Here is a 25,339-nt window from a genome sequence, read left to right as displayed (position 1 = left end):
AATTGTTTTCCAGAGAATTTGCATGTCCAGGATTAGAGTAATCTCAGATTATGCAAAAATTCTTCCATATTCTTATTGATTTTGAAGATGGGTCTTCGTTATTGTACCTATTCATCCAGTAATTTCCTTTACTTCTTCTTCCTTCATGTTGCTATGTGAGTTTAATACGTTTGTGGATTTTGGATTTCTGAAAAGATTTGTGGAGGGATAGAAAAGGGAAGGGAATTGATGGGGCAAAAACAAGAAGCAGCGTGTGTAAGTTCATTTGTTTTCTTTTAGTCGGCTTAGGAACATAAGAAGACCACTGCTCTTACCTTCAGAACAGTCTATTGTTTATCCCGAAGTTTACAAAGTTCTTCTCCATCTTATTTATTGCCCACCGACTTTGGTTACGGGAAGTACGTGCTTGTGCGCGTCCAAGCGTGAAATATTTCTAAACTTAGTCTTAGCATGTTATGTCGGAAAGTTAGGTTTGTGCACGGGGACATCTCCCCAGCACTTATTTATTTGTATTGAATATTGTGTAATATTCCGTATGATGGTATAACTTATTTTGCAACTTGCAATCAAATGTCATTAGGGGACATCAATAGATTTTCTATCCCTCATTTGTGTGAACGTTTGAAAATCAAGCTGTTTTGAAATTCTGTTTTTTGTTTTCCAAATATTTTTAGGATTAGAGAATCCGAGTGTCTAAGTGGGGTATGCGTGTTGGATACATGCTAACTCCCTCACCCAAGATTAATTGATGGGTAAACTATAGTTAACCCCCTCTAACTAAGCCTTGCGTGCACTTTGCCCCTAACTTTTTTTTTTGGCACTCAACCCCCTCTAACTAACTGAAAATCAAACGGTCATAACTTCAAACGGTCATAACTTTTTCGTCCGAAATCGAAAACATGCAAATTATATATCGATTTCGAGGTCTTGAAGCCAGCTTTCTAATGACACCAAAATTACATCATGATTCAAAGCACACAGAAAGTTATGATCAAAAGAGTAAGGGCTGGTAGATAGAAAGACTGTTTTGATCATAACTTTTTGTGTGCTTTAAATCGTGATGTGATTTTGGTGTCATTGGAAAGTTGACTTCAAGACCTCGAAATCGATATATAATTTGCATGTTTTCGATTTCGGATGAAGAAGTTATGACCGTTTGATTTTCAGTTAGTTAGAGGGGGTTGAGTGCCAAAAAAAAAGTTAGAGGGGACAAAGTGCACGCGAGGCTTAGTTAGAGGGGGTTAACTATAGTTTACCCTTAATTGATTGCCAGCTATGGGTACCTATCCCTTTACAAGAGTCCATATAACATATCACATGGATACTCAAGAGAGGGCTCGAACACTCGCAGGGTTATTGACTGAGGGGATGACATTGCTTCTCTTAGACCTTTCTCATGTGCACACTCAAAGGAAATCATGCACCAGCCATTCCTAATTTTGGAGTATCCCAAGGACAGTTAGGGGAGCAATGTTTGATTGAAGTTCTTCTGAGCTTTGAGGTTTCAAGTTTCCTAGGCAGTAGGCAATAATAATCCTATTTAGTAGCAGAAACAAAGAAAGAAAAAAATGCAAGAAGAATTGAAGACAAACAATTTTAACCATTTGAGGATATGGAAGAATGTTCAAACATTAGTAAAACTATAGATGAAATGTTTTGTTACACTACATTCTCTTTTTTTTCTTTTTCTTTTTCTTTTTTTTTCCTTTTTGTGTTCTTGGAGATGCATATATTCTGTGACTCTCGAGACTTAGTTTCCCTCTTCTCATCACTTGAAAAAGAGGCCAAACATCACAATTGAACCAAGAAAGATGACCATGATCTATTTTATCAAATTTACATACCATACGCTTGAGAGTTCAACCATTTCAATGACTACAAAACAAGTGAGATCACTATTAATTTATAACAAGGTATGACAAACCTTTCGCGTGCAATGTACGTGCACCTATACTAGTGAAAATGAATGACCAGCTAACTTTGCCTTCGTAGATGAAGATTGGTAAATCTGCACCAATAATCGGATCTTGACATCAATAATATTCCGTAGCAGAAGTCAAATGCCAAACCACGGTAATTTCTTTTTGTAATCAGACGAGAGAACTGAAATTATCCCACTTCAATCCAATAATTTCGGAAAGGAATGGGATCCTCTCCGTCCTTAATTTGAACTGGACAAGACGGTCCAAATCTGGACTTTATTTTGGTACAGTCAATATGGTTCGTATTCGCAGATCTTTCTAATTCCAAAAACTAAAATCACAAAACAAAATACAAATAAGGAGTTCACCAGTATACAACAAGGGCACTAGAGACTAGAGTCCTTCACATATCATCCTTCCTATCTTTACGTCAATAATGGTTGTTCTCCAATGAGACACATTCTTTCAAAGCTTCACCTAAGAAATTCAATCGGGGGAACTACGGGACGAGGATCGTATCTTCTGTAAAAAAATGCTATGATACATAATGAAAACTTTCAAAAAAATCGATTACTTTTGAGTTGTCTGAAATACCCAGTTACATTCCAGGATTCGATGTCCCTCTTTCCCATAAAACTTCAGTCAGCCTTCGGGTTTCTGCCGTTGCTGTCAAGTTGAGGAGGAAGAGGATCGACGAGGTACGACTTCAAGTGTTTTAACATCTCTTTTTGTTTCTCTACGTTGATTGCATGGCCTGCATTCTTCATGACTACCAGTTGCGCATTCTCCCCCAGATGCCTACAGAAAAAGTACACTCAATGAACACATTTGTGACTCCAACTTGAAAACATTTCAAAACAGCGGAAAAGGCACATGAAGAGGCAGCACATCGCCGTGATCTTATCCTCTGTCATCTTGTTCTATGATACATGGATCCTTTTACATGTAAAAAATACGGATGGAAGATATTCTCCTCTAACAAGAGTGTGGGAAATCCTTGTCCAACACATTTAATTGGATATACAACTAGGAGTTTCGCAAATAGTTCATGGTAAATTCATATTGTAATTTGAATTTACCATGAACTATCCATGGAACTCCTATTCCTATAGTATTATGCGTGTTTCATGGCCTAAGAAGTTTGTATATTTTGGCGTATTTCCGAGTCCTTGAGACAAAATTGGATGAAGCAGGCAGTTAGATACATACTTGCATGGGAGTCGCATCCGGTCATTCTATGTAACATAGCTCAAGGTAACCAAAGAAAGTAAAATGCAAAAAAACCAACAGAATATCTAAAGAAGCTTATGAGATTTTTGGTAATGACCTTTTCAATCTGTTCCCCAATTCCAGCGGAAATACTTGATCGTGTTCTCCCCATAATATTAGTGTCGGCTATACAAGATGGAGAAATTAGATATTAGACCCACCAAAATGAATAACTGGGAAATGGCAGGAACCAAAAAATAAGGTGGTAATTCGCAAAATTAAGGCATACAAAACCAACCTGGGTTATCTTCGGAAGATCAAAGAGTTTTCTATCCTTGTGTAATGCATGGATCAACTCTTTTCTTTCTTGAAGGTATTCAGTACACATCACCTGCCCAAGGCCAAACTTGAAGGTTAAGCCCATGAAAGCTTATCAAAGAAGTCATCACAATTTGTAACTATGGTTTGCTTGACTTGGTAACCAATAGCGATAGAAGAAACCATCCGCACAGGCATGAATTATCCATGCCGGCTGAGCAAGAATGCAATCATGTTTCGTCATTTTGCTAGTTTAGTTGACACCAAAGTTTTAAATAAAGGCCGTTACGTAACGAGATTTCAGACCTCCAATACCTTTGTTTAGTTAGATATCGGCCAGTACGATCGGGACAGGCCAATATATGGCCTTACTACTGATACCGTTATGTTTTCTAATACCACGCTTTAAACCCTGGTTGACACCAAGGACCACCTGTTAAAGGAATATAAAGACCACAAATTGCAAGATCCCAAGATGATTAAGCTAATGAACACTTCCATAACCAATATGCTGTTGCAACAAGCTCAAAATTGACGGCGAAATACGAATGAGAAATAGTGGAACATATGTGGGAGCCTGCAATAATTTTATTGTGGCGATTCGATAGTGATCACGATAAAGACACTAGGGTATTTCTCAATTCATGCCATGGCTCGAGAATCAACTAGAAAGGAAACCAGCTGAAAACTTTCTTGGCCCCGAGGATCAACTGATTGAACTTCATGCTCTTTCCTCTGCCTGGACTAAATCAAATTTCAAGTAATGCTAGACAGAAAATTCTCCAACTCTTTGATATCCCTACTGTCAAGACTGTTGGAATCTATAACTAGCATTTCAAATTTGAGAATTTTAACAGGGGCAAAGATCGCACGGGTGATATTCTGCTAAATGACACTCCAAGTGATAATGATGCAGTAGGGGAGAAAGCACAAGAAGTACAGCCAAATTTAGAGACAAATAACAGGAAGAGGAGATTTGAAGGCATTCGCGTGGTACTTCGCTGAGAAAACTCATCTTAACATGCTAAAGTAGCAATTTCTGCTGACTGCCTCCTGAAAGTGACCCATCGAACATTATAATCGGGAAACGGTTCACGGGATTGTGGTGGGAATACAATCCATTATTGGCATTTGGTAGCAAGTATACTAAACGAACTTTTACCATTCGGATTGTCAATTTTCTATCAACCTTGTCATTGCCAACGAAGCACAATGATTTTACCACAATCGAAATCAAGTTATGATATATTCTCCCCCTAAATTCCCGAGTCCCCTTGCCTCAAGCCTCTCTCAGAACACAAAATACAGATATTTCCAAACAGGAAACTCGTTCCTTCTGCTTCATAAATATAGACTGAAAAGTTCCATAACTTTACTACCTCAACAGGTCTAGAGTCTAGACTCTGTTTGGATCATAAGTTTATTAACTAGTTTATGAATGGAAAGAAGAGGTTAAGAAAATGAAAAGAACACTAGAATACAGAGAAGAACCTAATTTCCAACTAACAATTCAAATATCGACTACAAGTCAAACTGACAATCAAGAAAAATTCAGCAAGGGTAACAAGAGAATTTCTGAAAACTCACCTCAATGAAATCATTAAGGAAGCAAGATGGCAAGATCTTCACCGGTTTATAGAAAGTGAACTCCATCAGCTCCATCAACTTCTCTGGCTTCTGTGGCAGCAAAATTGCAATGGCCTCATCAACACTCCTCACCTGAAACAACCCGCCGTCCAAATCTGTGTCCTCCATACACACCCCAGCTGCCGCAATCACCAGCCGATCAACTGCGTTAGGGAATTGCACCGCGATGCTGTAGGCCACGAACCCACCATAGCTGAGCCCCACCACGTGCATCCGCTGCATCCCATAGGTCTCCATCGCCCGCATCACGCACTGAGCCTGTGTTGACGATCAACATGAGAAAAATTATCCATCGCTCTAATGGCATGAGATTTCTGATAGGCTGGTTGTTAACAATCTAATCTTTTGTTTTTTTACATGTGTTTAGGTTATTATGAAGCATGGTCTAGCCACATGCTATGTTACATAGACTTGGGTGCAGATGCGTGTTAAGTATTGTCTTCATCTATTTTCGATATCAAAGACATAGGGATACACCAATATATTCAACTTTTTTAGTAAATTTAGGTGGTGGTCTAAATTTACAGAAATTGAAGTGCCCAGGCACTGTAAGTAGATTCAAAATGGAAGGGGTGGAGGAGGTGAGCCCTAGAGAGTATATTCAAAAGGATTTAGGACAAGTATGAGTAAAACTAAGTATATGCTTTGTAAGTTTAGTGACAATAGAAGTGCCCGAGAGGATTCAGGATCATGAGATACCAAAAAATGAGCATTTTAAGTATTTAGGTTTAATTATTAGCAAGGATGGAGATATTATGGACAATGTAACCTATAGGATCCAAGTTCAGTGGCTTAAGTAGAGAGCCGCTTCTAGTATATTGTGTGATCAAAGGATACCAATAAAATTGAAAAGAAAATTTTATAGAATTGCTATACGAATACGACCAACGATGCTATACACGACGGAGTGTTGGCCTATCAAAAAACAAGTAAGTAAGTAAGATGAGTGTAGCTGAAATGAAGATGTTGAGGTGGATGTGTGGTAAGACTAGGAGAGAGAAAATGAGAAACAAAACTACTCGTTTGATGGTAGGAGTTGTACCCACCGAAACAAGATGAGTTGAGAGAAAATAGATTAAGGTGATTTGGACATATTTACCGTAAACCTCAAGAAGAGTGATATGATAGTAGTGAATAGTAAAGCTAGGGGACGAAGAAGAGCTAAACTAACTTTGGATGCCGTGATAAGGTACAATTTTGGGCTTATAAGTAAATAGGTAGTCCTGGACAGAGCTCAATTGAAAAATATGATTCATGTAGCCAACCCAATTGATTGGGACACAAAGCTCAGTTTGTTTTGGTGCAAATGAATGTTAAGAGCACTTCATGCATAATGTAGGAGATTCACGAATAGTCATTAGAAAATGAGGATTTTAAAATATGCCTGTTTGGTGGATTTACTCAAACTAAATATCTCGAATATGGATCCCATACTATTATTTAAGTGTCGGGTCAGTGGTCGACACAGGTACCTCGTACATTCACTCAAATCCATGTTACATAGACCATATGTGATATGTCAAATGGAGGATATAAGTAAGGGAAGGGTCCAACTAATGTAATTTGTTTTCCAATTAAGACAAATAAGATTTTGCGCCTAAAAAAAAAAAAACATTGAGATTATTAACTGCAACTGTAAGGGGAAATTATCGTCATTAATTATTGGGAAAAAAAAATCAGTATTCTGCTGTAAAATACTTGGTGTTATTGTACTAGACTCAGCCTTGTTCATTTTAGGGTCTCAAAATCCCGAGACACGGTCTCCAATAAATTTTCTCTATTTGTTTCTTTTCACTTATCACTCTCAAAAACCTCTCTCAAAATCCAAATCGAAAAGGGCATCATCATCCAATTTGAGCTTTACAACTATGTGCCCTGCAGTAAATTTTCCAATTAAATAGCAAAATAATTACGGAGTACTCCGTATTATTTATTCCGACTAAAGGTTTACACAATTTTAGTACCTGGAACGCTTCGGTCCGATCGGACACAACTGCATCCAACCAGATTCTCCTACTAAGGAGCAAATTCTAGGAACACAACTTTAGAACATAATTCCGGACAGAATTGCGTCCAACCAAATACTCCTACAGCGCGGCTAAAGTTCTTGTTTTTTCGGTACTTATTTCTCATTTAACGATATAAGTCATTCTCTAACGATAAATCACCTTTAATTTAAAAAATAAATACTTATTTTAGATGACAAAACACACCTAATAAAAATAGCTAAATTACTCTTTCCTAAAAGTAAGGAACAAAGTCAAGACACAGATTATAGTACCTGGAAGGCTTCGGTCCGATCGGGTCGTGTCGTGTAGGAGTTGCCAAAGAAGACCAAGTCGGGCACGTAGACGTTGAATTGGGAACAGAGAGGGGAGATGAAGTCTTTGAACTGCCACATTGCGTTGGCTCCGATCCCGTGGATGAGGAGCATGGTAGGCTTGGTGGGCTTGTGCGACTTTGGGACCCAGCAGTGCATGACCGTGCCGTCGCCCAGGTCGGTGGTGGTTGATTTGAGGCCGGCGCGGGAGAAGCACTGCTTGAGCCACCAGTCTTGTAACGCCGTGAAGCTGATGCAATTGCCCATCTGAGTTTTGGAGAGAGAGAGAGAGAGAGAGAGAGAGAGGGAGGTAGGGAGAGGGGTCTTGTGAAGATTAAGGAAACGATTTTTTCGAGGAAATGAATGCGTAGGTGAGGTGAGGGATGTGAGTCACATAAAGGGTGCGGAAGCAAGAACGCGAACATGAGGCCCGTTTATTTTAAGATTTTGGATTTAAATTTGTAAATAATTCAAGTAATAATTGTAAAAAGAAATAGAATAAAAATTAAAAATAAAAATAATAATTGAAGAAAGATAAAGAAAAAAAAAGAAGAATAATTAGAAATAATAAAATAATAAAATAGAATAATAATTCAAATTCAAATTTTTAAAATCCTAAAACGAATAGGTCAGTCAATGACTTTTTCTACAATCAATCCACAAGGCTGACGATAGTGGCTGACGATAGTGCATAACACGCACTAAAAATTGCCTCCACGCGCTTTTATCATGTTGTCCCTTTACGTATTTCTATGTACTGTCAATTTACTTTGTTGATTGAATGTTTTCGGCGGCAAATGATCAAATTAACCCCTAGTTCTTTTAATAGTCACTTGGGTGAGTTCTAAATTTTTAAGAAAATTAGTTAATTTGTTCTTATTTGAATTTTCTTTGTATTTGTTACTTTTGTCCCAAATTTTTATGAATTATTAATTCGTCTCAACGAAAGAAATCGAAAGAGTAAAAATAGTATTTTTGTCCAAATATTTTGAAAAATAACTACTTTTTAGCACAAAAAAAAAGTGAAATAAGTTGACTTTTTTTGGCTAAAAAATGGTTATTTCTCAAAATACTTGGATAAAAGTATTTTTTTACTCTTCCAACTCTCCCGTTGAGAACAATTAATAATCCACAAAAATTTGACACAAAATTAACAAATGCGAAAAAACTCAAATAAGAACAAAACCAACATGTTTTCTTAAAAGTTTAGGAGAACTATTAACAGTGACTCTCTCTCCCTTATCTGAGCAATGATACGTATACTTCTATCAACTACTCATCTCTCACAAATTAATACGGATTTTGATATTCGCGCTCCACTTTTTACTGATGACAAACTTCACTTTAAAAATGAAGCCCCATCAGTTAAAAGTGGAGCGCGAAAATCAATTTTCATTAATAAAGACAAAACAAAAAACACCCAAAAAGCTTGTTTGGAAAACTAGTGCATATGTTTTCTGTTTAAAAGGTGTGGCCGACTTGGGCTCCGTTCCAGAAATCTTCTTAAAAAATAAGCAACTTATTTCACATTTTCAAACTCAAAAATAATGTAAATAAAAAATAATTTTTTAATTTTTTTGCACCGTATTAAAGATCTTGATGAGATCTATTAAACAAGAACCATATTGGTAGGAAAATTATTTGCGTAAACATATTATTTTTAAATTTGAAATTATCTTCTTAAAAAATAAGTACTTATTTTACGTTTCGGAACGGAGCCTTGGCGGTGCAGCGTGACAAATCTGACTGTTCTGTCCTGGGTCGTGCATACTACTACTCCATTACCCAAGAGTCAAGAGGTAAAGTAGAGGGTAAGATTGTCTTCCTGAGGTAAAAATTTGAAATGACAAAAAAGTAGTTGCAAAAATATATCGACTGTTCTGAACCATGACAGATCTTGTCACTTCTTCGGTTTCTTTCGATCCTCCATTGGACTGATTATAGCAAGATTTTTTGTCAAAAACCTGTAAAACAACGAAAATTTGTGATTGTGACGATTGAGAGCACGAGGGTAGAGAACGCGAGTGTAGAGTGATGATTGATAACGCGAGCATAACCCATTTTGAAGGATTATGTGTCTAAGGCCTCGTTCTAGAACGTGTTATAAGTACTTATTTTTTAAAAAGACAATTTCAAACTCAAAAATAATGGACTTAATGAAATCTAAAAATATTTAATATAGATTTTGTTTGAAAGATCTCGATGAGATCTTTTATACGGTGAAAAAAATTAAAATTTTATTTTTATTTATATTATTTTTAAATTTAAAAATATGAAATGAATATTTATTTTTTTTAAAAATATTCTAGAACTGGACCCAAGGGGACGATTTGGTCTGATTTGGACCGGACAAAATGTGGATCCACTTTTCCCTGTTTCGGTTACCCAATGAGCAGAGCTTTTGGAGAGAGAGAGAGAGCGCAATTAGCGCCGGCTGCTTAAAATTCACATTTAGCTATTGTGCCCAAAAATTATAAAAAAAGAGCCAACTCTTCAAAAGTCTTTATAATAGAGCAAAACAGAGTTGGTAAAATTCACAAGCAATTGGATTTTTTTATTATAGTAGTGACTACTCCCTCCATCCGGATTTAATCGTCTTTTTTTGGAGTTTGTGTTATTTTTCAATCGATTATATCTTGTATTTTACAACGTTTTATGTGATTTCAAAAATATTGTATTATAGAATTAATCGAGATCTATCAAATAAGATCTATATTCGCTATGAAATTCATTACGCATTTAAAGATATAACCCATTTTTTAGCAGATTAGAATTGAACGATGGACTATTAAATCCAGACGGAAGGAGTATTTACAAGCAATTGAATTTTTTATTTGCTTTCTCTCCCAATCTATATAGGGACAAGCTCCCGTCCAATCCGCATTACTATCCAGTTCTGGCGAATCTGCCATTTTTCAGCTGACGTTAATTTCGTTCAATGATCAAATCCATTCATATTATAGATGTTGTCGAAACGCATAACCATGTTAGAAACCATGTCCATCAGATGTTGTTCAATACACAATGGTAATCCGTTTGTTTTGGACAAATGAATGAGAGGAGTTCCAATCCAGTGGGTATGAATTTTTATCCAAAATAAACGGATTACTATCGTGTATTGAATGATATCCGATGGGCATAATTTTTGACACGCTAACGCATCTGGACAAGATCTATAATATGAACTGATCCAATCATCGAACGAAACTGACATCCACCGAAAAATGCTGAAAAATGGCCGACTGACCAAAAAATTCAAAATGCACCAACACCAGGTAAAGTCGTGCTCGGAGAAAAAAAAAGGGTGAACTAGATGTGACGTTAAAGAGGAACATTACTCAAGCCACTTTTCTTTTCCATATTACTTCGTCCCTTTTTATAGTTCAGTATTTTATTTTAAGTTGTCCCTTAATAAATATCAATTTTATAAAGTTAATAGGTAAAAATTAATGCATTTTCCATTTTACCCTTAAAAATAGATTCTATTTTGAAAAGTTAATGAGTAAAAATATAAAATAATGTTTTCACAGAGAGTAAGTAGGAAAATTAGAGGTAAAAATTAATATGAAAGGTATGACTATGATGTCTCTTTAATAAGTTGGAGTTACGAAACTAGACACTTAAAATGGAACGGAAGGAAGAAGTATTAAACCAGTCGTGCTACTTGCACATACATTTTGCACATACACTTTTATGGGGCCCACATCGGGTTCTACCAATATGATCTGAACAGCTCATTATTTTTAAAACAATTGTTTAATAGTTATTGTAAAAAATCAACTTAATAGGAGATCGGTAAGGGCTTTTTAGAAATCGTAGAGTGAAACGAAACAGACTAATTCATCATGCGAAAACTGAAAAAACTCTTACCAATATCCTGTCGAGTTGATTTTTTATAGGAACTCTTAAACAATTATTTTAAAAAAAATAAGCGGTTCGGATTATATTGGTAGAACAGATGGGCCCATTAAAGTGTATGTGCATGATCAGTTTGGAATTGTCTGTGTCCTCGGGTTTATTGTCTCATCAAATTACTAACAAAAGTGCTACACACACAACGGTTGTGTAAAACACAACACACAACCAATCTCTAGCCATCCATGGCTGTAATGAATGATCAGGATTCGCTCAAACTATTCCTCATAAAAGTTAAACTTATCCATGGAAGAGTTTTTTTAAAATTTAGACCGTCCAAATACATCTGGACGGTCAGAATTACAGACACAACCAACACAACGGTTGTGCAAGTAGCATTTTTGAATTACTAAGGATAATGAATCTTGATTGGTTTATTGTCATCTCAAATTACAAAGGATGATGAATCTTGATTTGGACACTAACCAACCAAGAGCTTTAGCAGCACAAAAGTCAATAGATAGACCTATAGAGAAATCGTCATTAGTTAGAAAATAAAACCCTACACCCACCCCGTCCTCTCAGATAAGGGGAGAGGACCAACTTTTTTGTTTTTTTTTTTCATTATAATCAAACGTACAAGCCAGCTTGTATGCACCTTAATTGATTTCGGAAACCAAAAAACCTTCAGTAGCCGCAAGACTTGGATTGTTTTGGCCTCCGTGTAATTCGAACATTGAACCTCATAAAGGACGAACAATTACTAACTTTCTCATGTCCACTTAGCCAAACCCCTTCAGATTAAAGTAAAACGGCTGCTACAATGGCTTTGGGCAGTCAAAAACATTCGGAAGTTTCCCAAGAGGAAACTATTACTCATAATATTCAAAACATAAAAAAGAATCCGGAAGTACATAGTCCATTTTAAGGACCTAAGTCCCGTTCCAGAAACCTTCTTAAAAAATAAGCAGCTTATTTCACATTTTTAAACTCAAAAATAAAGTAAATGAAAAATAATTTTTAAAATTTTTTTGCATCGTATAAAAGATCTCATCGAGATCTTGCAAACAAGATCCATAATGCATATTTTTAGATTTCAATAAACCCATAATTTTTGAGCTTGAAATTACCTTCTTAAAAAATAAGTACTTATTTCTGGTTTCGGAACGGAGCCAGGAGACCCAGTTCCTCTATGTTCTCATCTCAGATAGTCAAATGTTGGCAATTGTTGATTTTCTTTTTGTACAATGCGTCTACAGGAGAAATTTTTCGGTGCTGGGTGGGCACGGCCACGTGGCGAGACATCCGGCACTGAAAAATTTCTCCATCTACAGGGAATGAGTGTAATGAATGTCAGGCTCCGTTCCGGAAACGAAAAAAAACCCTTATTTTTTAAGAAGGTAATTTCAAGGTCAAAAATTATGGACTTATTGAAATCTAAAAATATGCAATATGAATCTTGTTTGAAAGATCTCATCGAGATTTTTTATACGATGCAAAAAAAATTGAAAAATTATTTTTCATTTATATTATTTTTGAGTTTGAAAATATGAAATAAGTTACTTATTTTTTAAGAAGGTTTCTGGAACGGAACCTGCAGTTTTGGCGTAACCGATTGTTACTTGCACATACCTCTGTCCTGATCAGCAGACTCTCTCCCACCCTCTTTTCTTTCTCTTCTTCCCTTCACTTCTGTGCTCCATCTCCACCGCTGCTGCATCTTTTCCCCTTCCCTGCTCAGTGTTTCCCCACTCTTTCTCGCTTGTACATCTTTTGCTTCCAACATTTAAAATGCAGCCCCTCAAAACGAAAAAGTTTGTTGATATCAGTGGTGGTCGGGGCGAGGTTAAATTTTCGGGGCTAAATGAGGCAAAACCCGCCCCGTTGCCATTCCTAATTTTGACCGGACAAAATGTGGATGCACTTTTCCCTGTTTCGGTTACCCAATGAGCAGAGCTTTCGGAGGGAGAGAGAGAGAGTGATTAGCGCCGGCTGCTTTTCAAAAGTCTCAAGCTCCGTTTCAGAACACATTTTTAAAAAATAAGTACTTATTTAACATTTTAAAACTAAAAAATAATGTAAATGAAAAATAATTTTTCAATTTTTTTTGCACTGTATAAAAAATCTCAATGAGATCTATCAAAGAAGATCCATATTGATAGAAAAATTATTTGTATAAGCACATAATTTTTGAACTTAAAATTACTTTTTTAAAAAATAAATATTTATTTCTCTTTCGGGACGGGCCTTACTACAATTAGAACAAAACAGAATTGGTAAAATTCACAAGCAATTGGATTTTTTTATTATAGTAGTGACTATTTACAAGCAATTGAATTTTTTATTTGCCTTCTCTCTCCCAGTCTCTATGGCTCCGTTCAGTTGTCAGGAAAGTACAGGAAATGATGGGAAAATCAATTTTTCCATGATTTTTGTAGTGTTCAGTTGACAGGAAAGTAGTGGGAAACATGTTTTTAAGTTTTCCTGCATGAATTACTTTCCTGCAAAAGTGATCCTGCAAAAAACACAGGATTTTGCGTCGCGGGAAAAGGAAAATGAGTGAACACTCACAAAATTTTCCCAAAAGTTTCTTTTTCCTAACAAATGAACAACTAAACCTTAATTATTCTTGCAAAATTCTTTTGTCAAATGAACACTCACAGGAAAATAATTTTCTTTTTCTTTTACTTCACGTCACCTCACTTTTTCTGGGAATCAATTTCCCACACAACTTTCTCGACAACTGAACGGAGCCATAGAGTCAAGCTCCCGTCCAGTCTTGGTTACTGTTCAGTTCCGCCAGTCAGCCATTTTCCGGCGAACATTAATTTCATTCAATGATCAGATCCATTCATATTATAGATCTTGTCGAGACACAGAACCATGGCCATCAAATGTCGTTAAATACACGATGGTAATCCGTTTGTTTTGGACAAATAAATGAAAGGGGTTCCAATCTAGTGGGTACAAATGAATGAGAGGGGTTCCATTTTAGTGGGTATGTATTTTAATCCAAAATAAAAGGGTTATTATCGTGTATTGAATGATATCCGATGGACATAATTTTTGACATAATAATGCATCTGGACAAGATCTATAATATTAATTGATCCAATCATCGAACGAAACCGACGTCCACCGGAAAATGCCGAAAAATGGCCGACTGACCAAAAAAAATCAAAATGCACCAATACCAAGTGAAGTCGTGCTCGGAGAAAAAAAAAGCCGAACCGATGTGACGTTAAAGAGGAACGTTACAAAATTGTTACTCAAGCTACTTTTCTTTTCCACTATATTATTTCATTCATCTCTTTTGTATAGTCTAATATTCAATTTTTTGTTGTTCCTTAATAAGTATCCATTTTATAAGATAGTAGGTAAAAATTGATGCATTTTTCATTTTATCCTTAAAAATAGATTCTATTTTGAAAAGTTAATGAGTAAAAATATAATAATAATATTTCCACGTAAGGTAAGTAGGAAAATTTAAGGTAAAAATTGATATAAAAAATATAATGATGATATCTTTTTAATAAATTAGAGTTACAAAGTTAGATACTTAAAAGGGACAAAAAGAAGGAGTATTAAATTACCAGTCGTGCTACTTGCACATACATTTTTACACAGATTTTACACACACACTTTTATGGGACCCACCTCGGGTCTCACTAATATGATACGAACTGCTTATTATTTTTAAAATAATTGTTTAAGAGTTATTGTAAAAAATCAACTTAATAGGAAATCGGTAAGGGTTTTTTTAGAAATCCTAGAGCGAAACAAAACAAACGGATTTGTCCTGCGATTTTTTAAAAAACTCTTACCGATGTCTTGTCGAGTTGATTTTTTATAAGAACTCTTAAACAATTATTTTAAAAAAACATAAACGGTTCAAATTATATCGGTGGAACCCGAGGTGGGCCCATAAAAGTGTATGTGCATGATCTCTTTTGGAATTGTCTGTGTCCTCGGGTTTATTGTCTCCTCAAATTACTTAGGATGATGAATCTTGATTGGTTTATTGTCATCTCAAATTACGAAGGATGATGAATCTTGATTTGGACACTAACCAACCAAGAGCTTCAGCTGCACAAAAGTCAATAGATAGACCTATAGAGAAATCGTCATTAGTTAGGAGATTAAAATAGAACCCTACACCCACCCCTTCCTCTCAGATAAGGGGAGAGGACCAACTTCCTTTTTTTCATTATAATCAAATGTACAGGTCAGTTTGTATACACTTTAACTAATTTCGGGACCCAAAAAATCTCTACTAGCTGCAAGACTTAGATTGTTTTGGCCTCCGTGTGATTCAAACATTGAACTTCATAAAGGACGAACAATTACTAACTTTCTCATGTCCACTTGACCAAACCCCTTCATATTAAAGTAAAATGACTTTTACGACTGCGACAATGGCTTTGGGCAGTCAAAAACATTCGGAAGTTTCCCAAGAGGAAACTATTACTCATAATATTCAAAACATAAAAAAGAATCCGGAAGTACATGGTCCATTTTAAGGACTTAGGAGACCCAGTTCCTCTATGTTCTCATCTCAGATGGTCAAATGTTGGCAATTGTTGATTTTCCTTTTGTATAAAGCATCTACAGCAGAAATTTTTTAGTGCTAAGTGGGTACAGTCACGTGGTGAGACATTCACCACTGAAAAATTTCTCCATCTACGGGGAATGAGTGTAACGAATGTCGGTCAATTTTGGCGTTACCGATTGTTACTTGCACATACATCTGTCCTCAGCAGACTCTCTCCCACCCTCTTTTCTTTCTCTTCTTCCCTTCACTTCTGTGCTCCATCTCCACCTCTGCTGCATCTTTTCCCCTTCCCTGCTCAGTGTTTCCCCACTCTTTCTCGCTTGTACATCTTTTGCTTCCCACGTTTAAAATGCAGCCCCTCAAAGCGAAAATGTTTGTTGATATCAGTGGTGGTAACAAAGATCTTGTTTTCAGAATCCATGGCAGATTGAATCATCTTAAAATTGTTGGAATAATTGCTGTAAGTAAGGGACGGGTTACCTCAATAATCTGTAATTAAAACAGAATACCACTTGAAGAACAACGGTTGAGTTGAGTCGCAGACTAGGGGCTTATTTGATAACTTAAATTTAGTGCTTAAAACTGAATCAATTAAGTAATAAGTGATTCAGTAGGTTTGATAACAACATTATACATTGCTTAACAAATTAAGTGCTACTTAAAATGTAGGCTAAAAAATTGAAAAAAATTAAATAGCTTTGAGCTACTTAATTATGACTGAATTCTTATATATTTGCATTTAATCACCATACCACCACCACAACCACTCCCACCACCACCATTTCGCCACCACCACTCCGCCACCATCACCACCACTTCGCCACCACCACATCACCATCACCACCACCACCATTACCACACCGCCGCCGTTGCCGCCACCACCACAATGTCACCATTGCACAACTATCACTCCACCGACACCACTCACTGTCACCATTACACCATCACTCCACCGCCACCATCACCATTACACCATCATTCACTGCCACCGTTACATTACCATCACTCCACCACCACCGTTACAACACCATCACTCTACCACCACCATTACACCACTATCGTCAGAACTCCAACACCGCCGCCGCCACCACTCCATCACCACCAACACACCACCACCACCACCATTCCACTATTATTATAAGTACATTGTGGACATTACTAAATTAAGAGAGAATCGGAACTAAAATTAATTTATCATTTTTTTAATTCAGTACTTAATATATTTACCAAACAGCTTTTCAGCTTAGAAAATTCAGCATTCAGTTTCAGTTTTATCAAACAGGCCCTAGGTCGCTCTCTTTAAGACGTTTTGTGGCTCTACCCAGATTGTGCAAGCAATTCACGAGTACCACGCCATCCTCAGGATAAAACAGCCCAGAATACGTACACCACCTCTGCTCGGCCTTCTTTGCACAAAAGAAAACCAAAAACAAAACACAATTCTACCTACTACTCGAACTCAACAGAAAGCATTTTTGTGGAGGACGAGAGATGGTTTTTTTCTGCATCTAAAACAAGTCTAAAAGAGTGAATTTATAGATGGAGGAAGGAGCGGCCAGGCTAGTTTTGGAAAAAAAAAATTCAAATCAGTTGCTTTGATTTAGCACATGTTTTCAATGAACACACTTTCCATTTCGAAAAGGATTTGATTGACTAATCAATTTTGTAACAAAAAATTTCAGAATTTTAGCAAAGCATGGCAATTCCGGATTTGCACATTTCAAAATTTTAGCAAAGCATGGCTCAAATCTCAAATTTGACACCTTGGCGCTCAAATAACCCATGACGCATGCCCCGATTCACTAGTTTCCAAATTGCCTTGGCCCTTGGCCCATTTTCCCAAGCCCACAAGACATCTCCTTGGTTTCTCATTCACAAACACAATAATGTGCAATGTCATTTAAGATAGAAAAAAGTTTTGTAACCAGACAATGTGGGACAAGAGGCAAACACAATGTTTTATAAATACACACTAAAGTTTTCAACAATTTTTGGCGTCGGAGCCCTATTACAAGCCTTAGCAATCAAATTGTTCACCTTCTTTTGGCGCTTTATCAGCGGCCCATAGTCGGCTAGTAGATGGGAAAAAAGGGTCCTTATGCGAGATAAATGCGATCCTATATATCTGCAACCCAATAACAACTGCCATTGTAGCATGCCCATTTTCCACTGAAGTGAACTTTCGGAACGGGAAAGGACAATGCATGTTGCATGCTTGAAACCATCCAACTGCGCATACTGATACCAGCAGCAGCGGTTGTTGGAGATAGAAGCCCTACTCCTTGTTTGCTATACTGTACTGCAACCTGCTCTTGTTCTCACGCCCATTTCCTTCATTTTTGCTCTCACATTTTCCACTTCTTCCCACCTCCCAAGAGAGATATAAAGATCGACAATCATCACATAATAGCCCTCATTTTGTGGGTCAGCTTCAATAGCATGTTTTGCAACCCTAATACCAAACTCAGCATTATTGTGTATCTTGCAAGCACTTAACAAAGAACCCCAAATACAAGAATAGTGCTTCAGATTTGGCGACAGAGCGTAGTCCCCCTTTCCATCAAAGAAGCATTTCCCTTCTCCGACAAGCCCTGCATGAGTACAAGCAACGTTTGATTGCTTAATCTGCTGGAAGATTTCTATTGCAGATTCTGCATCTCCATCCATTCCATAACCGGAGATCATCACATTCCAAGAAATTCATATTTTTCTTTAATTGCATCAAAGATTTTCCTTGATTTGTCAAGCTGTCCGCATTTTCGGTACATATCAACCAATGCAGTGGAAGGAGATATATCAAGCTCAAATCCTTCGTCCTTGGCGTAACTATGAATCTGTTCTCCTCTCTCTAGAGATGCAATATGGGAACAAGCAGACAGAATGGTATCCAGTGTTGCTACATTAGGCTTGAAGCCTTCTGAGACCATTTTATTAAAGAGACCTAAAGCATCAGTAGAACGCCCACTATGACTGTAAGATGTGTTCCATGCATGTAACAGTATCCTTCCGTGCCCGACTAAATATCTTCTATGCGATGACTGAGTTTCCACTTTTACCATACATGTCTATAAGCGAATTGGCAATGGAGACGTTCTTATGCATTAAACTTTTAATCACGTAACAATGAAGTGACCGACCAAAATGGGTTGCCCCCAATCGTGAACATGAAGAAAACACAGATACCAGACTATTTGAATCAAATTCAATACCCAGATGTTACATTTCTGCAAACATTTCTAAGCACTTGGATTCCTGTCCTATACTCAAAAGCCCATATTATTCCATAACAGTTTGTCCCTTTCTCGTACTCTATCAAAAAGCTTCTCTGCAACAGAAAAAAGTCCAAGCCTACAATACATTGACAGTAAGGCATTTTTTTTACCATCTGATCAGTTATATAATTATGCCTCAAGATTATCCCGGGAAAAACTTTTCCTTCGGAGACTCTCTTTGAATTACCAAACCCCCGAAGCAGACAACTGATAACAACTCCATCGGGATATACTCCAGTAACCTTCATTTGCCAAAATAGATGCAAGCACTCGGCACACACCCATATCTTGAATAAACACTAATAATCGACGTCCATGATATAAGATCCATATGATCAACTTCACAAAATGAAAGGTAAGCTTCCTCAGGAGTCCCACACCTAGTATACAGAGACAAAACTGATGATTGAACAACATTTGTACTTCACCACTAAACCATGTAAAGCACTTTCCTTCTAACAAAGCACCCAAATTCGCACAAGCTTGAAACCCACCTTCTAAATTTCTAATGTCCTAGAATCCGGTCTCTCCCCATCCCCGGCCACCTATCTTGTGCATTTCACAAAGACGCGCCCCAAACCTTTCTCACTCACATCATTCCGCACATACCCAATAACAAGCGCGGTCCAACCAACCGCATCCCTCATTGGCATTTCGTCCAACATAAGAGCCCCATTCTCCACACAACCACATGCACATCGAGTATAAGTAAATAAACGAAGACCCAACCGCAGAATTACGTGCGATAAACCCAAGTTTCGTAACTAACTCGTGTATTTCGGTACCAAAAAGCTCAGCACTAGAATCAACAACCAAAGGAATTGTTAAATGGGTAGGGAGTATATGAGACAATCGTATTTGTAATTTGTTTCCAAAGATTAATAAAATTTTCGCCTTTCGAAAAAAAAAATACCCATGGGAGAATTGGGCTTTGATTACGAATTCCAAAGAAAAAATTATATATCGCCACCTTAGGGTATGTTTGGTTTGATAAAATCAACGTTGGAATGGAATGGTCATTCTATAGAATGCTTATTCTCATATTTGGTTTACCATTAAATGATGGAATGATAATTACAGATGGAATTATTATTCATCTTAGTAAAGAAATTGTCATTCCACTCAAAACAACTAAGGAATTCACATTTTATTTCTTTGCCACACCAAAATTATTAGTGCCACTCCAAGATTCACTATTACCAGAAAATTACTATTGTCACTCCGAAAATTACTATTTCCACTTCAAAAATTATTATTGTCACACCAAAAATTACCATTTCCACTCCAAAAACTACTATTGCGACACCATTTTATTGCAGATGAGAAGAGCTATTCCTAAGTACAATCAAACTTAGGAATGGAAAGAATATTCCAATCTCATTTCCTCCAATTCCATTTCATTGAACCAAACATACCCTTAGTGGGTCAACCATTATCCCCAACCACCCTAAATCTCTCTCAACATTAATTTTGTTCACTGTCTTTTTTTTGGTAAACCATTTTGTTCACTATCTTTAAAAGTGGATGGACATTTACACATCTTTCCGGTTCTATTTTAATGATTAGAACGGTTCATCTCTTAATTCATGATATTTTTAACTCCTCCTGAAAAAAATATAGCAAGTTGTTACCAATATGAGATTACGTGGACTTTTTACAAGATTAGTTAAAGTATCATTATCTAAGAGATGAATTTTTCGAGTATTGAAATAAGACCGGAAATATGACGGATAATGTTCACCTACGGTGTTAAATAAGAGTGAACTCGATAAATCCTTATTTCGAATCTTACCGCCTATCTAATGTTAAAATATTTACATGTGTTTAGCCCGTTTATGTAGAAGAGTCTAACTAGACGTGAAAGGCATATTGAAAGTATAAATAATAAAGTTATCTCCCTAATAACTTAAGCTTTTAGATTAGTTGGTGGTTCAATCTAATATGGTATCAGAGTTAGGTTTTGAGTGGCTTCACCTCACGTGGTCGAGTCTCCGGTGTCCGAGCAAATCTCCTGGTCTCCTCAATTCGTACCTCCACATGCATCTGGGCTGTACCTGAGGGGGAATGTTAGACTTTATCACACATCGCTCATCTAAGCCATCCAAACTTAGTTAATAAAATCTAAAGGCTAATTCATCTATTGCCAATTGATTTTATGTTTGAAACCTCCAAAAAATCTAACACTTCTATAGATGTATGATGAAATCAGGAAAAGCATCAGTAATAGAGTGGCATGCATGATACTTTTTGCTAAAATATGGCCGACACATTGGTGTGCCTCGTCAACGAGGCAAGACAATTTCTCCTCTGCTTTACAACCAGATACTCCCTCCGTGACTCAAGGGAGAGATTTTTCAATGTCCAGCGGCTATATTCCATTTGGTTTCTATTCGGCACATCCGAACCGTCCGAAACACTTTTGGACGGCTAGAATTGAAACTCTCTCTCTCCTCTCACCCCAACACTTTCTCTCTCATTTTCTCTCTCCAAATATGAGCCGTTCAAAAACAAAATGGACGGTTTGGATGCACGAGCAGACACCACATGGTACCCGCTCGGCACTGAAAAATTTTCCCCATCCTTCATATTGAAAGTTATAATGATTGAACACTAATACAAATATCAAAAAAAGGACAAACAAAATTGGATAGAGAGAGTATCACGGAGCCATCACAGCACCAAAGACAAGATTTGACCAAATAGCAACCCAAGAGGGGGGTGAATTGGATTTCTCAAATTTAACGCGGAATTTTTGAAAATTAATTGCAATCTATTCCACTACAATTCCAATTTCAATGATATACTATTTTACTCATGCAATATTATTGCTATGCAAAACGGAAAGTAAAGAGAATAGGGAAGAGAGAATCGAACACAAGGATTTATAGTGGTTCGGTCCGTAACTTCACGGCCTAGTCCACTCCCCAAGTGTCCAACTTGGGATTTGCTGCACTATCTCCAATAGTTACAATCTTCTAGCTTCACGGGTGCTAGACAACCTTTACAATAAGCAATTATCCCCAATTGCTCCGACTAATTTTGACTCCGGTACTAGTCACACCTAACCCAATTAATTTTGACTCCGGTGCTAGTAACACCTAACCCTCAAGTGATTTTCTCTTCAAAACCACTTACAAAAAGATAATTCTTCTCTCAAGAATACGAACAAGGGCGTACAATCCCCTTTACAATTGATGCTCAAGAACAACACTCAAACTAGTGTAATAAGATATTCAAGATAAGGCTTTAGAGATGATTAACAGATATTTAAGAGTAGCTCACTGCAATTTTTCTTCAAGAGATCATCTCACATTTCTTCCTTCGACAAAAGTGTATATATATCCTTCAAGAATGAAGCCCTATTTGACTGTTGAAGATTAGTAACCGTCGGAAAGATAGGCTCCTTCCACAAATCAAGTAATTAATCAGCTCCTTTCTTGATTCCCGAAAATATATCTTCTACTTTTTCCATCCTCAATATTCTCCAATCATTCAATCATCTAGTTTCCATTTTTCCACTGAAATGCATCTGCATGGGAATTTCCAATAGCCGTTGGAAATTTAATCTCTCAAAATTATCACCCAATAATTTCTTTCATTTGAATCATTCTCTAGCCAATTAAGTTAGGAGAAGATTTGTTCTTAATCTTCCTCCTTCAATTTATCGTGACTATTGAGATAGTGATTTGGTGTAGCAATGTGTCCATGTGTACTTCAACCAAATCCTACAAAATAAACATTAGCTCAAATGAGTACCAAATATCACAATATTAATTATATTTCTTCTTCAATAAAATATAGGGGAAATTACAGTAAGCCCCCTTCAACTATACCTCGGTAACGAGTTGCCCCCTTCATCGTTTGACTCGGACACTTAACCCCCTTCATCTTTTATCGCGTGACACTTAACCCCCGATATTTTATCTCGTGACACTTAACCCCCTTCATCTTTTATCGCGTGACACTTAACCCCCGATATTTTATCTCGTGACACTTAACCCCCTTCATCTTTTATCATGTGAGCAGTACATGACCATATTAATGACAGATCGTGCCCTTATAAATACATAAGTGTTCCAAATTTCAATCCGTTTGAACCCGGGAAAAGATTTTTGTTTTCTGATCATGTTATCCTAAATGGTCATAATTAAATTTTGACTCTAGGACTTTGGTTGACTAGTCCTAAGAAATTCGTAGAATCAAATATCTCTTAGGACTAATCAACTAAAGCCATAAAGTCAAAATTTAACTATAACCATTTAGGATAAAATGATCAAAAAACTAAAATCTTTCCACCATTTCAAACGGATTGAAATTTGGAACACTTAATTTTTTAACCATATTTTTAAATATATAAATGGTATAAAGAGGTATTTGACTTTATGGCTTTCGTTGATTAGCCTTAAGAGATATTTGATTCTACGAATTTCTTAGGACTAGTCAACCAAAGTCCTAGAGTCAAAATTTAATTATGACCATTTAGGATAACATGATCAGAAAACAAAAATCTTTTCCCGGGTTCAAACGGATTGAAATTTGGAACACTTATGTATTTATAAGGGCACGATCTGTCATTAATATGGTCATGTACTGCTCACATGATAAAAGATGAAGGGGGTTAAGTGTCACGAGATAAAATATCGGGGTTAAGTGTCACGCGATAAAAGATGAAGGGGGTTAAGTGTCACGAGATAAAATATCGGGGGTTAAGTGTCACGCGATAAAAGATGAAGGGGGTTAAGTGTCCGAGTCAAACGATGAAGGGGGCAACTCGTTACCGAGGTATAGTTGAAGGGGGCTTACTGTAATTTCCCCTAAAATATATTTGTTATCATCAAAATCAACAAGGTATTCATAAAAACCTTTGGGCTAACAGAAATAGCAGTAGCAAACTCAGTACCGGTAGCAGTAATGGTGTAGTACCAGTAATGGGTGCAATATTGAACGATATGTAGCGGGAATCAGATGTAGTGATCTTGAATTTTTTAAAATTATTTTTGGTGCCACAGCATCAGAATCGAAGCTGTTGTTGCGTTCAAGTTTGCAGTCTTGAAATGGGGAAAAAATTGGATAAAAAAAAGATACGTAACTGGTATTAGACGATGTGGGTGTGAATTTTTTGTAGCGCCCATAAAGCTGAGTACTATAGCAGTACCGGAGGACCCAAAAACCGCTACGTATCTATCTATAGGCTACATAGGGTCGGGGTGTTTATACTAACCAACAAGTTGTGGAACACAACTTTTTTATTTTATCCTTATTCAAATTTGTTTGTTTGTTTTTATGCTAAATTTTTATGCAATATTGATTCGTCTCGATGAGAGGAAATGAAAAAATAAAAAATTATGACTTTTATACAAGTACATATTTTGAGAATATTCAAGGAAAAACTAAAAAATTCAGCTTTTTGAACTTTTTCTTGAATATTTTCAAAAATACTTGTGGAAAAGTCATAATTTTTAGTTTTCCAATTTCTCTTATCTAAACAAATTAATAATAGATAAAAATTTGGTGCAAAACTTAAAAAAAAATAAAAATAATAAAAATAAAGACAAAATTAAAAAGTTGTGATCTGGTGGAAACACATCGATCTCCAACCAAGGATGTCAAACTTGATATGTCATGCCAAGTGGAAGAATTGGCATGTGAAGCAACTCCAATCAATATATCAAATGCTTATATGTCATTTGACATCTCCTTTCTCATGTCAACTTTGACATTTGATGTCAAACATTTTCTTTCATTATTTCACTCTAAAACTTCCTAAATAATACTCCATCCGTCCTGATTTGTTTGTCCTTTTTTTGACTTTTAAGTGTCCCAAAATATTTGTCCATTTGACTTCTAATTGGATCGATTTTTCGTTTTTGCCATTTCTTTAGTGGAATAAATTAAGTAACTTTTTTGAAAAAGTTAAGGATAAATGTGTTTCCTTAAAAAGTTGAATTTTCGATATTGGACAAACAAATTGAGACGGAGGGAATAAATTTGACGTGTTGATTGAAATGGGTACCTTAAAGACGTCAAACTCTAACATCCAAATTGCCACGTAAATCTTCAAAAAAAAATTGACGTCCACGAATTTATAGCCAGAGTTGAAAATGCTCAGCTGCTGGTACTTAAATCCTTGCAAGTTGCAACACCCAAAGCATAAGTCAAGGTGACTGAATTGACTTAAATATATACATCCTTGATCCATGTACCTCTTTGTCATTATGTACCAGAAAAGCAATATTCCTGTCAA

General features: G+C 36.5%; 1 protein-coding gene across 1 annotated transcript; it reads right to left on the bottom strand.

Moving 5' to 3' along the window:
• Positions 1–2,218: 2,218 nt before the first annotated feature.
• LOC131302487 (uncharacterized) lies at positions 2,219–7,841 on the bottom strand. The gene is made up of 5 exons (XM_058329156.1): positions 7,378–7,841; positions 5,037–5,354; positions 3,430–3,522; positions 3,250–3,317; positions 2,219–2,720 (listed from the first exon to the last, which is right to left on the bottom strand). The coding sequence occupies exons 1-5, from the start codon at positions 7,681–7,683 to the stop codon at positions 2,561–2,563; spliced, it is 945 nt and encodes a 314-aa protein (XP_058185139.1). The 5' UTR covers positions 7,684–7,841; the 3' UTR covers positions 2,219–2,560.
• Between the last annotated feature and the right edge of the window lie 17,498 nt (positions 7,842–25,339).

This window comes from Rhododendron vialii, chromosome 10a (genome assembly GCF_030253575.1).
Source record: "Rhododendron vialii isolate Sample 1 chromosome 10a, ASM3025357v1".
Classification (NCBI taxonomy): domain Eukaryota; kingdom Viridiplantae; phylum Streptophyta; class Magnoliopsida; order Ericales; family Ericaceae; genus Rhododendron; species Rhododendron vialii.
This window is presented reverse-complemented; position numbering and strand designations above follow the sequence as displayed.